Source organism: Pithys albifrons, chromosome 5 (genome assembly GCF_047495875.1).
Source record: "Pithys albifrons albifrons isolate INPA30051 chromosome 5, PitAlb_v1, whole genome shotgun sequence".
NCBI classification, from domain to species: Eukaryota; Metazoa; Chordata; class Aves; order Passeriformes; family Thamnophilidae; genus Pithys; species Pithys albifrons.
The window spans coordinates 67922911-67939655 of NC_092462.1; the positions used below are offsets into that span (position 1 = coordinate 67922911).

Below are 16745 nucleotides of genomic sequence, written 5' to 3' on the forward strand. Positions count from 1 at the left end.
TCATAGCTGGTTGTATCACTGGACACTACAACATTGATTTCTTTCCTGGTTTTAGATAAAAATCTTGTTGGGGCAGGGCACAATACTTTTTCTGTTTGAGATGTTGTTGACACCTGAGGAGCCGTTTGCGAAAAATGACACAATGGTGATGAAAAAGAAATGGGAGGAAAAAGAAGATACAAGCAAGAGTGACAAATCTTTTCCCCTGTCCCTTGGTGAGCCCATGGTCCTGGGCCCCAAAGTGCCAGAAAGCACTTCAGGTCTTGGCATCTCCTCTGGTAGTTCCCTTGTGTCCTCCCATTATTAGTAGCTCTACAGTGTTGAGCAGAGCCATCATTCAGCTTTTACATTGCTTTTCTATGTCAGCATAACCCATGTTTCCACATTCCTTTTTCTGCAGGTTACATAACCTCTGGGAGGGGTGAACTTGCTCAAAGGAGTGCACCAGCAGGAGACACCTCCGAGAGTTTGAAATGGCACCAGGAAACTTTGCTATTTTGGTTTTACTTGCCATCTCCTACAGACACCTGCAGGGGTACGGACTTTTCTTCCTTTTGCCAAATCCTCCCTGTCCCACCATGGAGCCATGACCAATGGAAATAAATCAAAATTTTAGGAATTTATTTGAATGTTGCTATGAGACAGGTCATGGCGGCCAGTGAGAGGCTCTATTTATGTAGTCACCTGCAGAGGAAAGAAGACATTTGTTCTGCTTTGAAAAATAACTCTTTCATGTGGAAAGGGCACAGGGTTTGGGTGGAAGGCAGCAGCCACTGAAGTGTAGATGAGCTGCAGTGGGATGTTCACTCTGTGACTGACACAGTCTAACAGAGCAACTTTGCAAATGTTCCTTGAGATTGTTTTGCGTGTTGCTCAATGCACATCACACGCTGCAGCCAAATATTCATCCTGGGCTAAGAACTGGATGCATTGTAGGGCCAGTAAAGCAAAATATTAGCCCCTCCTCCCTAGGCCACAAGCAAATACTGCTGCGGGTAAAGGCCAGCAGAGGAAGAATGACATCATGAAACCCAAGAGGGAAAGTAAACATCATGCCAGCGCCATGTGCAGATCAGTGCTGCACCAGGACAGAGACTCCTCTGTGACTTTGATTCTGTGCTCTGTGTGTGCTAAGAGGACTTTTTTTGGAGACAGCAATAAAGCACAAGTATGCTACACACCACAGCTCACTGGAGAACAACCTGCCCTGCTCCTGCTTTTCAAGTCCTGGTGGTGACAAATGGTTGTACAACATCCTCACCACCCTGCCATGAGGAAGCAATTTCCACATGAGCCAGCAAAAGCTGTGCTCTGATTGCAGCCCTGGATGGGCAGAGCTTTGTCCCCTGGCCCATGCTACACCTGTTGGGGCAGGGCTCAGGGCTGGCCAGCAAAGCATGTCCTTAAAGCATGGAAAAAACTCACTCCAGGTAGCAAGACTCCGTCCACAATACAGTGCAGCTTAGTGGTGCTAAAAGAATGGTTTTTCTTTCTTACAATGGCAAGGAAATTATCTAAACACTGTGTAACATTCTGACTTTTTTAATTCTACTAGGATGTAACAGTGGTGATGCCAGTCCCAGTGCCACAGATGTAGTAACCTTTCTGCATGTATGTCATTGCATGTCCAGCTACTTAAACCACAAACATCTGCTCCTGTAGGCAGGGTAGAGAAACTTGCATGCAGAATCGGAGTGTCTGGCATGAAGTTCAACAGGATCACTTGTAAGGATGGATTACTAATATATGAAAGTGCTGGTAGGATTGGTCCAGTGTTTCCCAATCTGCAACATCCCCCTGCATCTTCTGCTACCAGCAGAGCCAGGATTTGCTGACTCCCTTGCTTAACAACCCTGCCAAAATCAAAGCCGGACCAGGTCACCCCCTGCTCCTTGGGAGCCAGGCAGGATGAAGTGCCCTGTGCCAGTCCCCTGTGCCAGTCCCACTGGGCTGGGAGAAACCTCCCACTGGGAGGTTTAATGAGCAATTCCTGCCCTTTTGCTACTGCTGTGTGCTTAATTCTGTATGAGTGGGGGATAACACTTCTATGCACACAATAGCTTGTGTGGCTATAAATACACTTACTAACAAATACAGAATATGACCCTTCAACCAAAATTGCTATAAACTTATTATGAATTCAAAACCTGTGCTGGCCAGGACTCACAAAGCAGCACATAAAAATTAAACTCTCCTGAAACTACGAATCCCAGTGCCTGGAAGATTTGGTTTTGCAAAGGACCCTCACAACTGGGTATAAATCCCAAAATTTAAAAACTTGTTTATTTTTTTTTTGTAGAAGTAAGTTTCCCATGTTAACAAAAGCAGAATAGTTTTATTTAGTGTTCATCTCACACCTTTGACAGCTGCAGCTGTCAGGCACAGAAATACAGTATTAAAATAAACTGAACAGAGTTGCTCTTTGCAAAAATCACGCTATGCAAACCTGTGGATTGCAACATCAATAGTATAAAACGTAACAAAATTGGAATTTTTAATTTTTTTTAAGCTTTTAAAGATAATAGTCCAGGCTATAAAACTATATAAGCATTGAATAAGAAATGTTAAAGTCAACAAGTCTACAACAGATACATCTTGTAAAAACTCAATAAATTATATATATATTTATAATATCTAGTAACATTTAAATCATGCACAATTTTGTACATTTTCTTTTTTCAGTACAGGAAAACTCATTGCTTCGAGTACTTGGAATGTACACAATTAGCAGACATTTGTAAGAAAATACCAAAAATTCTTTTCTTTTTATTCCAACAAAACAAAAATCTATAGAAATCTACCTTCTCAAACTTCCACTGAAGTAACCTCAAACTATAAATTATTTATTTTAGGATAAGGATTTTGTGGCTCTAAGAAGAAAAAAAAAATCTTAAAATGAGATGCTGTCATCCTGTTATTCTGCAACATTGATATGTAATATGCACCAGAGAAAAATTGAAAGAAATAATTCAGGATGCAATTTGTAGTAATTTGCCTCTTTGTAGTAGTACATAAAGTCTTCTGGACAAGAAAAAAAACCCACCAACAAAAAATCCTCAGCCCAAACCTCCCCCATTGTGAGTTTGATTCATGCTAACATTCCTTAGTTCGCTCTTGTACTTTTCAACACTGAGAAACAAAATAGCACAGCATTTTAAACACCAAAGATCAGGCGTCACTGGCATTTTCCAATGTGTTAGATGTGAAAGAAATACGCAGCTGTAGCAGCTCGCCTGCAAACTGTGTCACAATTTTGCTCACATGGCATTTCTGAAGCCCAAAATATGACAGTACTGGCAAAGGGGAAAAAAACCCCTATCCCACATCATTCAAAGTCAACATTTTGCTTTGCTGCATACTTGTTATTAAATCGACCACAAAGAATACCTTCATTTGAAAATAGAAAAATAAACACCCACACCCCCTTAATGCACAGTGGTTAAACTGATGGAAGAATTCTTGGCCTTGTTTTTCTGAAATATGTAACAATCATCTCTCTGCTGCTATTTGTTTGGGTTTAACCACTGGTGATGTATTGAAAAATAAACTTACCTTTACTCACTGCAATCCAGGATAAACTAATATTTTTTTAATGAATACATATATATATTTATAACATTAAATGTAATTTGTTAAAGGACTGTACATCTATACATTCTTTCAATATTTCCCATAAACACAAAGGAAAAACTTGATTAATATATTTTTTCTCCACTTTTAATAAGTTAAAAAACACCCTTAAGCTTGGTGAAATTTAAAGTTTACAGTAACGCTATGCTATTTAAACCAATGAACAGATATGTTAATGTCTATAAATAACTTTACAAATATACACGTTAAGGTACAATTTTTAAAACAAAACTGTGAAGATATAAAACAATCAAAAACATCTTTTCTTTTGCCCAGATCAGTATATCCTAGATTGCAATGCTTGTATTTTGAAACTCTCTCTCAGTACTGCTTTATGTTGCATTAGTATTATACATTCTTTTTTTTTAATATATTTATTTATATATATACATGATATATTTATAGATATATACACAGATTCTCTGGAATAAACCTTTTTGATATAAGTTAAAGGCTCTTGCCTACAGGTACCCGTAACTTCTTTCTCTGAGTCACTGCACGTAGATGGAGCCAAAACACTGGCGTGGAGGGGTCGGTGGAGGAGATGCTCCCCCCACTCACTCTTGGCAAGCAAAAACAGGCAAACCCCAAAAAGTGAGATTTTTTTTTCCCCAAAATGGCTGTTCTCAAAGGTCAGGGTGTGCCTTGAGATGCTGTGTGGGCACCCAGGCGCCAGGTCTCAGGGCACCCTGCTGCTCTCAGATGGGTGGTGCTCTCTTCCCCAGGGACCCCATGGTCACCATGGTGTCTCTGCCCATCCCTGAGGTCTGCTCCTGCCTTGGCATGGCCCCATCACTCCCAGCCCAGTGCAAGGGCCAAAGCGCTGACACTTCAGGTGACTTGACTGTCTCTTTTTATTATTTTTATTTTCATTTCTCCATGACAATTTATACTTTATTTCTGTGGTTTTTTCTTCTTCCGAAAAAGGATTCCTTCTATGTAGCTGGGTAGTACGATCATGAAGCTATAAAAACGACGACAACAAAAATATAGATATTTTTATAAATATATGAATCCCTGCAGGCAACGTGGCTTTTCAGCTCCACCAAAAAGGTTCATGTACAGATTGCATAAGCCAAGAATTTCCACATTCTTTACACATTTTTATGTGTGTTTTTGTTGTTTTTTTTTTTAAAGGAAGATTTCTTTTTTTCTCTTCTTTGTATTGCAGGCACAGAACGGTTACTCTGGCACTCGAAACACAAGCACGGAGGCTGGGAGGTCAGCACCCCCCAGGTTCAACATTCTGCGTAGTAAAGATAAAAAACCCCAAAAATGAAAAGTAAACAAAAAAAAAAATCATCTAGGATAGATCATCTTGGCAAGAGATTAGTTCCTTCAGGCCAAACAGTGCTTCTTGACTTTTCATACAGCAATAGGGAAAAAGGGAAAAAAAAATTAAAAAAAAAGTTAATTTTCTTTTTTTTTTTTACCCTGAACAGCTTCTCAACAATACAAATCTCCGGGCACCATCAGCAGTTCCACTGGAAGATCCTTCACTACGGTTTCACCCTCGGAGCCCACACTTGCACCTCCATGGGCACACTGCCTGCCCGCCCATCCGTCCATCTGTCTGCCTCAGGGTCCTCACGTCCGGATGACGCCGTTGCAGGGTGGGTGCTTGGGCAGGCAGGGCTCGTCAGGCAGCAGGTCATGTGCAAAGACCGAGTCATCCCCTGAGGAGCAGGTGCTGTGTGTGTCCTGGCCGGCCGGTGAGTACTGCTCGAAGGGCACTGAGAGGTCCAGGTACTCCTGCCACAGGAACAGACCTATTAATGGGTGCCCCACACGGGGGGACCAAGAGACCCTTTCCCACACCCACCCCACCACACTCACATCAGTGGACGTCACGGTGAGGACCCTGTCCAGGTCTTCCACCAGCTGCTTGAAGGTGGGTCGCTGTGATGGGACAGCATGCCAGCACTCCCGCATGATCATGTACCTGCATGAGAGGGGAGATGGGACTGTTATCCTTGGTCGGGCTACGCAGCACCCACCTGCCTACCTACCCACCTCCAAATCACCTGAGAGGATAGCTATGGCCAGCACAAGGCCAGCCATGGTGGCCTTGATGAGTGGCCAGCTGGAAAGAGGGATTTGTGGAGCTGTGATCCTCATTACTGATCTTCTCATGCATAACCATGCTCTCAAAACAGGAGGAAGACCTGTCCTGATGATGACACACCAGAGCTATACTCCCAACCTCCACGTGCCAAACAAGGGCAGCTGCCATATGTTGCTCAGTTGCAGTCACTGGCTGCACCAAAATGAGTTGGGACAGGTAGGTCTGCCTGGACATGGCTGCACAGTTTTATAGTGGGGATGCCCCAATAGTCCAAAACACAACTGGGCTAGTATTTGGCCACAGAAGAAAGGGGGAGCAGTGCCAGGAGGTCAGACTCCACCACACACTCACAAATCATGGGTGCAGTTTGCGGGTTTGTCCATCCGATGGCCTTCCTTCAAGAGCTTGAAGAGTTCCTCGACGGGAATTCCTGGGTATGGAGACCCTCCCAAAGTGAAGATCTCCCATAGTAGCACTCCAAAGGACCAGCTGGAAACCAAAGAAAGATCTTTAAATTTCAATGAGGCTTTTTTTCCAAGCACCCCCGCCATGTCCCTCTTCCCCGGCTTGGCTTTATTTCTGTGCAGCCATGCATAGCTAACAAAGTCATCAATAGCATGACTAATTGCCTAGGCCATTTTTACTAGTTACTTGGAGATCTCTGCTGATCCAACTCAATAGCAAAGAAATCCCAGGCACCAAGTCTGAAATTGAAATGAGCATTTAATCAGATAGGTGACAGCCCATCTATCACCCCCAGCTCTTTGTTAGGTCTTCCACCAGCTCCACTGAATGGAACAAATCAAATTATTCATGCACGGCTTCACTGAATTGCAGGCTTGGAACCACAGGCCACTAATTGTGCAAGCTGATACCAAAACTTGCTTGTTACAACACTCATTTCACTGGCCAAGCTGGGAGAAAAATACCCCAACAAAAATCAGCAGAGCACTAATGTTACACGCTACAGTCCTGCAGCTGTGCTCTAGTTAAAAGTCCTCTTCTTCAAAAATACGTTTTGCCTTCTTGATTTTCTTTTCAAAAACAGGGATTATCTGTCTGTGTTTTGCTTTCATACACACTCACTCTCCCGTTCTCTAGCTTTGATTTATCTGTCATGCCTTCTGCAGCATTACCTAAGCATGGAAACTATGATTTAAGATCAATAAAAGCCAAAGTATGGGAAAACTACAGAAATAGAATAGATTCATTTGTCCAACTGCAAGCAGTGAGCTTTGGGGAGCAGGCAGGCTGGCTGTAAAAATGCCATTATTGACCAAACATTGCAATAAAAATGCTGGTGTACATTGTGAAGCCTGTAAAATTCAGATGTGACACCAACTTATTCAAAAGGCAGGCTCTGCCATTTGTTGCTGTGCAGAGGCACTAAAAAAACTAGACAGGACTGGGAAAAATAAAGGAAATGAACACAGCAAAATTAATCTTGAGAATATATTTGCTGAATACTCTCTGATCAATTCTAACAGCAGACAGCATTTCAAGCTCATTCCATGTACTTGACTGAAGTGTTAACTATCTGGGGCAAAACGTGGAGGGCACAGAGTGTAGATTTCTTTTTCATGGAGTTTTTTTTAGCACAGTATTTTTCAACTGCTGGATGGATCACCTCATCTACAAGCTGGACAAGAAATACCTGCCTGATTTCCAATAATTTTTCAGCAGCTCACTAGAGATCTTCAGATGAAAGCAACCAGATAATGGCAAAATAAAACCATGTGTGTGAAGATAGTTTGGAGCTGATTCCTGTGCTTTTAGCTCCCCAGACACTCCAGCAGCAAATGAGCCCTGGTCATGCTTAGCAGTATGTTTGTCTGTAAGATACTATAGGTGTCGATTTCCCTGTCATTTTAATTTTTTTAAAAAGTGTGGTTTTGCTTACACATCGCTCTGGTGAGTATAGACCCGGTCAAACAAGGCTTCTGGAGCCATCCATTTCACAGGCAGCCGACCCTGTAATTAGGAAGACAATGGGAACATCCCATCAGCATATTCCCCCAGCCACAACGGCACCATCTGAATCTTCTTTTCTAATCCAGTTTGAAACATTTTCATTAACAACCACATCTGCCCTCCCGGTCACTGGGCAAAGCAGCAGTGGCCACGTATAAACAGATTAGAGCATTTGATCCCTGGATCTTCACTGACATTCTTTGCAATAAATGCTCTCTGTTGAGGACTGTATTTCATTTCACTGCCAATGCAGGTTTAACGTATCAGTGCATCCAAATCTTTGCACGGGAACAGTATCCACTGCTCATAGATGCAGAGCATGAGACAACACTTCCTGTCTCTTTGGTTGGAAGAAACAGTTGACTCCAAGTGCAAACCCAGCTTAAGCTCAACTTGAAGGGAAACTTCCAAAGAGTGAAGGCAAGGGCCAGATACTCCAAGAAACAAGTACTGATCCTGCTGGAGGCTAAAGGAGGAGGTCTGATCCCATCCTACGTCAGGGTCATAAACAGGCTGTCAAGTGAGAAATATGAAATGAATAAGACTAGATTAATCATAATTCTCTGGGGCTTTGCTTGGCCCCTGGAGGGAGTCAGAAAGAATTGTTTTGTGTTTGAGCCATAATTTGGCTATAGGGGAACTTTGTCCTCTTCTGACCCACTGTCTCACTGAGGGAGACAACTAGAGATGGGATGCAGGCAGAATACACAAATGGGATTATGCTCTCAGACATCCAACACAGCTCGAACAGGGAAATCCCTCTATGATTAAAATTCCCAAGAATAGTTATTAATTTATGATTAAGAAATCCTGGCAATTAAGGGAGATTTCGGATATGCTATTGGAGTGGTTAAGTATGGGCATGGTGGAGGGGTTCAAAGGACTGCCTGGACATTTAAATCCCTTGCAGTCCGAAGACCCTCAGGTTCTGCAATTTCCTCAACCTCTTCCACTGTTATGTCCATACTCTGTCCTAGTCAGGACTTTTCCTCAGGGCTCAACATCCTGCTGCAGTCTCTGAATCAAGACAGAGGGCTTCTTTCCAGCCCTTCATTTGAAAATTCATCTCTACAGAAAATATAAACAACTTCAGGACTCAGCACTTGTCTGGGACCATCTTCTCACTCTTGGCAGTAGAGTAAAGGAGCTCAGATGGAAAAAAGAGAATAATGCATGAAAGCCATGTAGCTCCAGGTATACAAGAAGTAATGTTCCTCTGTCAAGGGCTCTCATGAGACAGAAGTTGGCTCCTTGGGACCTTTATGAACAGTAGTGGAGCAGACTCAAAAGGGCTCTGTTCCCCTTTGTGAGAACCTTCAGTTTCTCTCAGTCTAAAGCTTCCTGGCCAGAGCTGAGACCTCACAACCATCTGCTAGCAGAAGCAGGATCTATCAGAAAGAAGACAGATGGTGGATAGACCCCTTGGATCAACCTAGCTACACTCCCTCACTAAGTGAGATCTCCATCAGATTTCTTCCTTCTAATGCCCTCTGGAAAAGGACATGTGGGACAAAGGCCACTTGTTGCAGGGATGACAGAGTCCATGCCAGGAGAACTGCATGTGCTCAGCAGCTCTGCACTTACATTGGTCGTTTTCTTGTAGTAGTCAATGTTGTGAACGTCTCTAGCGAGGCCAAAATCAGCTATTTTCATCACATTATCTTCAGTGACTAACACGTTCCTGGCTGCCAAGTCACGATGAATGCACTGTGAAAGGTGAGCAAGTCAATAAATTAGGGCTCGTTAGCTGCTCGCGCCTGGAACCAACAGCACCGTGTGGTTTACGAGCTGCTGTTTCATTGACTCCCGAGCTCATAAAGCTGTGGGCACTGCTTAACTCCTGGCTTTCTGTGTCACCACCCCATCATGCATGCTCAGTGGGAACCACCTCTTAGCAACACCTAATCAGCAGCCTCAGTGCTGACACGGCCACTTACGCGCCTTTTCTCTCCAAAGGGGATGGTGCACAGATGAGAAAGCCAAATTTCCTCTTCTATGGGCACTTATGGGGACATGAACCTCTTTCTGCACTGCTTGCTCCAGGAAGAGGAGTGCAGATTGATGTTTGAGCAGAAAAAGAAATCCTCAAATTAAGCTATCCACAATACATCCAAAATACACAGAGTCACAGATGATTTGGGTTGGAAGGTACTTTTAGAACTCATCTAGTCCAATTCCCAACATCATAGTTGTCAGCTGAGAAAGTAGTTAAATCAGCCTGCACTGTGCAGAAAGGGAGTTTAAAGCCACCATGAACCATCCACCCTGAACTGCACAGACAGAGGACAAAACATCTGACATCTGAAACTGAACTTGCCCTTGCCATAATACTCTCTTGCCTGCAGAAAGGCCATGCTGGCTGGTGCATAGCTTGGTGAACCAAAACCTGATTCTCCACTTGCTGATGTCAGGGTAAATCAGGATTAATCCCGTGGTATGATGTAAGCAAATGCAGCAGCTGCCTGAGCACCAGCAAAGTGCTCCCCAGGGAGCATCCTGGGAACAGCCATGCATCGAGTCAAACCCACTGCCAGCTCTGCTCCCACTGAGCCTACACGTGCTGGTGACAGCTGCAAACATGTGAGTTACGCTTAGGATCTCAGCCTCCTTGTGAGTGCTCTGCATCTTTACTGATCTCAGAAGGGAGACGAGGGGAACAGAGCTGAAGGCAGCTCCTGACTGCCGTCTAGCCTAATGTCTCCTGTCGTGGAAATACACAACTTGGCATGACACTCTGACCACTGCTGCCTGAGCCTCAGAATTGCACAGCTCAGTTACCCCTACTAGGGGTGAAGGTTGACCTGGTGAGGAAAGGCACCAAGGAGTGGGTTGTTTCTGTTTTTATAGGCATTTTTGGGATGATAGTGGTCCTGCAGGTGACAGCAAGGGCTGTACAGCCTGCATGGTTCATGAATGTAGCCAGCATACAGGGACTTCTGCATACCGGTGGCCTCCAGCAAAACCTCCAAGATGCTTCACAGGGAAAAACCTGGTCTCTAAAGGGAGAAGGCCACAATGCTTTGCCTGAAATTTCCCCCCCCCCCGCCCCCCCCAGCATTACCTGCCTTTGATCACATGGCTTTAACCAAAGCTACTACCAAATGAGGTTTCTCAACTCACTTTCTGAGATGCCAAGTACTCCATTCCCCGTGCCACTTGGTAGGCACAGGAAACCAGGTCCTTAAACGTCAGCTGCTCCTCGGGCAGCTTGCAGGTGTCAAAGGAATAGTCCATGCCAGGTGGGCGACGTGCCCTGAGGTATTCCCGTAAGTTCCCCTTTGACGCGTATTCCACCAACACATAGAGTGGTCCTGCAAAGACGAACACATCAGTATCCAGTAGAGGAAGAGCTGGCCACCAAAATCTCATCTGGGATATTTTGGTCAGCCAGAGAGTAATTACACAAACCTGAGCCTCCCACGACCCTGTGAGCACTGAGCTGCTCTGCTACATACCATCCTGTGTGCAGGCACCGAGGAGGTTAATAATGTTTTTATGCTTCCCAATCATTTTCATCATTTCCATCTCAGAGACTAGGTCAGAAAGGTCCTTGTCTGTGGCATCATCTGGAGAAGGCAGGAGAGGAAAGAAAAAAATGTCAGAAGAAAGTAAGTGTTTAGGGAAGTAGTTACTACTTACAATAGTTACAACTGCTGTGTAGTCATGTGGGGCTTTGGTGGGGAAACAATACTCAAAATATGGCTATATTTGGGTTTGTTCTGCTTTGGGAAGAAGAATCAAAAGAAACAAAACCTACAATCATGAAAACAAAAAAAAAAAACAACCAAAGAACAAGTAAGTGGAGATAAATGTTCATATGGAAAACTTCTGTTTCATCCTGTCAACTGTTACAGAAAAAAAGTCAGGTTTTGGTACACATTGCTTTTGTGGTAGTTTCCCTCCCTCATCTCCAGGGACAAAGAGTAAATGATGATGGAAGAGCTGGAAGAGTGGCTACAGGACTGTATTTTTTGTATGGAAAGCTGCAATTTTTGTACAAAGACAGAAAAACCTTTTTACAAAAGTAGAAAAATGGGGGAAAACCTCTGCAAAAGGATGCTTTGGTTTGGAAAGATATAAATATTCCTACTTCCAAAACCAGCTTAAAATGGACTGAAGGAAATGTAAATTAAACAAATAATTTTCTGATAAGAAATATAATTTTTTTTTTACAATGTCACCCTATGTAACCTCAAGCTCAGGCTGCTCACTGCTGGAGCACCTGCCCTGCTTGCTCAAGGTGAACTCCTCAGGATGATTTTGCTGGTGTTGCCTGTGGTTACTGTAACTGGGAGCAGGATGGGACACAGAAACTTATCCAGAGGTGCCCAGTGACTACTCTACTTTTTAGCTCCCTTTAACCACTTGGAACTTTGGGATCAAGTTTCTTCAAGTGAGTTTCTAAAAACTCCATCTGAGCTTGCTGCATAAGCTTTTGATAGAACAGGCATTGCTGGTTATGGGAGGAGTAAGGAGTGGACTGATTTATGGAGCTGGCTAGTAGTGAAGAGGGTTCCCCCTCTTCTCAGGAATGCTATTAACCCTTGGCAGAGAACTGGGTTAATTCCCAGTCACTCTTCCTGATGGGATTTGCACTTTTACCTGCTCTCCAAGGACAGCCCTCACCCTCAGGCTATGTGGGTGAAAGGGAAGAAAGGTTGTTCCTCCTTTCTTCTATCGTGTGTGTTTGTATAAAAGACTTAAAAGAGAGGCAAAGAGAGGAAATCCCAGCACAATATGCTGTTCTGCCTTCTGTGGACTATGCATACCTTTTAACATCTTGACAGCAACTGTGACAGCCTTGTTTGGCTTGTCCTTATCAATCCCAATTGCTTCTGCCATCACCACTTGGCCAAAACATCCCTCGCCAAGGGGCTTCCCCAAGGTCAGGCTGCAGGGAGGAACAAACAGGATTGTTATGGGGTTACTGGTGTGGTGACACTACCAGGAGGCACAGAGATCCCAACCCATGCGTCTGACTGACCGAGAACGTGTCAATTCCCACTTGGGATCTGGAGGCAGTTCCAGCTCAGAAACGTTGGCCAGCATTGGCCCATCGCTGGAGGAGAGCCGCGTAATCCGGACCAGGGGTGTGTTGGAATTCATGGAAGAGTTGGATTCCAGCGACACCTGCTTGGGTAGAGCAAATGAAGTGTTATTGCCAACTGTATTCCCAGGCCACGCAGTGCCCAAGATGGATCACTGAGGTTTGAGTTCTCTTTGCCCAAGGACACATTTCTGTCAATTTCTAACTGGGAAATGTCCCCACCCTTGCAGAAATGCACTCATTTAGGCACCTGTGGTCAGACTTTTAGCTGAAAGGAAGGACAGGTCAGCCAGTGCTCTCCAGCATCAGGAGGTATAATCCATTCAGCTGTTCTTTGTGTATCTCCACAGCACATACAGGCTACGAAGTGACCTCTCCCATTCTGGCACTGTAAATGCCCACCAGGAGCTTGCAGCCAAAGCTTGAAATCCATATCCTTCACTATGGAGTTTCACGTGGTGTCATTTGCTCCTGCCCCTCTGCAATTTCACGAGGCAGAATGCTTCTAACTGCACAGAGGACCTACCCTCTGTCACCTCCAGGAGAACTGCTTTGGGTTCACCAGTGGCCTCTGTGAAAGCAGGAATGAGCACAACTCAATGTACTTTCTCCCCAAATTCCTGCTCCACCAGGGAGCCTGGACTGAACTGTTCCTCTGCCAGATGTGCTGTCTGTGGCACCCACAGCTGCACTGCCAGTCCCTCTTGGACAAAGGCAACAGCAAGGCAGCTGCATGGGGGTTGCTCATGAACCAGAGTCAGCTGCCACCTACCACTGCTCCACTGGCACAGAAATGAATAAAAGGGGGTTATGCTTCTAAGCTGCAGTTAACTTATGTCCCTCTTGGGCAATGTTTTTCTGGTGGAGCTTCTCACCTAGAGAAAAAGTTTCCAAGAAGAGGAAGAAAGAAAAACAAAAAAGAAACAGGGATACCATAGCAGGGACTAGGAATCTTGTATCTACTTTCTGTTACCTGTCTCTTGAGTGGAAATTTGGAGACTTTCTGTACAGTAGGGGTGTTCATGGCTTTTTTGTTTGGCATTTTCATCCTCCAGACAATCACAAGGACCAGCACCAGGAGAAGGAAGGAAAAGCCAGTGCCATAACTGAGAATGCCAGTGTACACTGAGCCTGAATCATCCATTTCCATGAGCTCCTCGGCTGCAGGGTGACAAGAAATAGCAGTCAGGAGAGGGCAAGCGGCTACCCACAGGCAACCACACACATGCAGCACAAAGAATTTCAGGAGGACTTGCTCAGTTATGCCAATTTGCTGAGCGACTTCAGTGAGGGGACTCTCCCAGGCCAGTGGTTTTCTGCCTGTGGCTGTAGCCAAAACATTAGTTCAGTTTGCCCTCTTTGGGGTAATTTTACTGCCCTTTGATGTAACCCTTCAGTTTTTAAGAGCCTTCAGCCCACAGACTGAAAACCACTGCTCTAGGCTGAAGGCATCTTCACACGTCTGTGCTGTCCCTCTGACCCAGATCTTGCTTTCCCCACACATCCACACCATGCAGCTGGATGTCTTGGATATGCAAAAGCTGCAGGACTGGGGGTTGCTGCACTTTGCTGACAGATTATCTAGCAAAGATTCCACTGGCCTAGTGCCTGCCCTGAGGGACCAAGGGGCTCCAAGGCGACCCAGTAAGAAGGCATTACACAGGGAATAAGCCTCAAGGGAACAATCTACTTAATTATTTTGTGAAAAGTTAGTTTTGCTGGGAAGAGGCTGGAAGGTCTAGCTCAGAGAGGTGGGTGAGCCAGAAGGGTGATGGCATGAGCCAGGAGGGTGATGGCATGAGCCCATCAGCAGTGGCTACCTGCTAGCCAGACTTTTTAGAGACCAGCAAAGCTCAGCTGTGTTTTCCCCTTTGTTTCTTTCAGGACAGGCATGTAGACCAGAGAAAGGGGCCATAGTGGGACTGGTTTTCTGTCCCCCAAAGGCGTGCTGGCATCAGAGGAACAGTCAGTGGTGGGAAGCTTTATAATGAAGTCATGCCAGCATGGTTAACTCAGTGATGGATCGTATTCATCACTGAGCATCCCCTTCAGCAAGCAGCAGGAGCCTTTCCCTGGCAGCAGCAGGCTCCATGTCAGGTCATCGATGGTAGTCTCCAGGGGCACATGGGGAAAGGGCTGACAGTGACAGTGTGGGCTGCACCAGCCAGTTTGCCAGCTGTGGAGGGCCTGATCCTGCTGAACGGCCATCTCCTCCCATAAGAAAGGGGTACCAGACCTCCTGGGACCAGGCACCATGGTTGGTGCCACAGCTCTTCTGCCTTGGCTCACACTGTCTCGGTCTCTGCTCCATGTTCCTCCTCCCATAGTGTGGACAAGGGTTTATAAACTGCTGTATCCTGCACCCTCTTTGTGGGGGCCTGCTGCTGCACAGATGGCTGTCCTTCGCTGTGTCTGACTTCAAAATAAAGTTCTGCTTCAGGTTTTTGTGGATTTTCTCCTGCTTATTCTTTGATAAGAGGTGTAAAATTCATACATTGTAAAAACAGAGTATCAGTCGGATGAGACAGTATCATGAGATTCTCAAATGAACATAAACATTAGTTTTCTAACCAAAGGAAATGATTTCTCATCCAGTGGATGTCAGAAGCAGAAACAGGAATCAGATCAGCTATTAAAGAGCAGGTAAATAAAGAGACAAGATCAGCAGATCCCACCGGCAGCAGGGTCGGGCATGGAGGAAACCTTCTTAAGTCCCAGTAAAAGCAATTACATCCAAATCACCCACACAGATAAAGTCAAGATTAGAAATGCCAAAGTTTCCAGTTCCTAAATACATCCTGAGATGGATATGTTGTTAGATGGACCCAAATGTGGTCTATGACTGGGTGAGTCAAAGTGGGCTGTATAGGATTTTGGGTGCCTTTTTATTAAGGTTCTATTGAACATTCTGCACCCTCTGCAAGGCACAGCACATATGAGATTCAATATGAATATTGCTAGTGCTTCCTGGACCATGTTCAAGCCTGCCCTGTAGCTGGAGGCAGATTCTACAGGTGAAGGGGCAGCACAGCCTCATTCTCCCTTTTGGAGAGCAGATCCTCTGTTGCATATTCTGTACTGGCTTCATTGTCAATAAGAGCTTTGCACATGAAAGGAGCACAAAATTGAGGTCACTCTGGCCTCAGGTTTCAAGCCCACTGCAGCTTTCATTGATACCAGCTGGAGCAAGCAGCATGCAATGCCCCTGGGAGCCAGGACTCCTGTGCTCTGTCTACAGATGACTCTCCTTGACCTTCTGTTTGAGATCGCTATCTTGGCCTGCTCATCCGTGAAGTGAAAATAATGCTACAGGCAGGGAAGGGTGTACTCACACCAGTCACTTATGCATCTAATTTTAGGTTAAGATATGAGGTCAGACAGAAAGGATTCTTCACAAGATGATCCACAATCCATGTCCAATTTAGGTGCCCTGGATTATCTGACTGGGAGGTTTCCTTCTCCCACTGGCAGTGTAAGAAGACAAAGCTCCTTATTTTGGCATCTAATAGTCTCTAAACAAAGAGTCTGTGAACATCTCCCTGTTACCCAAATCAAAAAAGATACCATGGATTTTATATCATTACTGCAATCATTTAAATTTTGAGATACAATGCAAAAAAGTCAGCTGTGAGTATGCAACAGGGATCTGCAGAAAATCTCAGACAAGAGCACTACCTGGAAAACAGCCCTCTGATGAGCAAAGGGCGGTCTGAGGGAACTTGGCATTTCTAAAGCAAAACATCAAGGCATCCTGGAGAGGGAAGGAGAAGCCAGCACAGAAGGAAATACCTGGTAGCACCGTCAGCCAAGCAGAGTGATGTGAGAACCCAATAGAATTCCCTGCGAGACAAGTATATTCCCCAGCATCCTCAAAAGTAACATTTCGCAAGTACAGAATCTCTAGCTCCTTATCCGTTGTGTTAACACCTGCTGTCTATGGGGGAAAAAAACACACACATATAGAAAGAGGGAAAACAGAGAATAAGCCACATTCCCAGCAAGTGTGAGGACACCACAGGCAAATTTCAAAAG

At 44.8% G+C, this 16745-nt stretch overlaps 1 protein-coding gene across 6 annotated transcripts in view; it reads right to left on the bottom strand.

The window, feature by feature from the left end:
- Nucleotides 1-2264: 2264 nt before the first annotated feature.
- FGFR3 (fibroblast growth factor receptor 3) overlaps nucleotides 2265-16745 on the bottom strand; it is a 56483-nt gene continuing 42002 nt past the window's right edge. Inside the window, exons 8-18 of one of the 6 annotated variants that reach the window (XM_071556968.1) lie at nucleotides 16503-16647; nucleotides 13687-13874; nucleotides 12651-12796; nucleotides 12436-12557; nucleotides 11122-11232; nucleotides 10787-10977; nucleotides 9251-9373; nucleotides 7596-7666; nucleotides 6047-6184; nucleotides 5467-5572; nucleotides 2265-5382 (exon numbers count right to left, since the gene is read on the bottom strand). In XM_071556968.1, coding sequence (XP_071413069.1) covers nucleotides 5218-5382; nucleotides 5467-5572; nucleotides 6047-6184; nucleotides 7596-7666; nucleotides 9251-9373; nucleotides 10787-10977; nucleotides 11122-11232; nucleotides 12436-12557; nucleotides 12651-12796; nucleotides 13687-13874; nucleotides 16503-16647 — 1506 coding nt within the window. In that variant the 3' untranslated portion in view covers nucleotides 2265-5217. Of the gene's footprint in view, nucleotides 5383-5466; nucleotides 5573-6046; nucleotides 6185-7595; nucleotides 7667-9250; nucleotides 9374-10786; nucleotides 10978-11121; nucleotides 11233-12435; nucleotides 12558-12650; nucleotides 12800-13679; nucleotides 13875-16502; nucleotides 16648-16745 lie in introns of all 6 variants that reach the window. The other 5 variants (XM_071556967.1, XM_071556966.1, XM_071556965.1 and 2 more) reach the window with 5 other exon arrangements.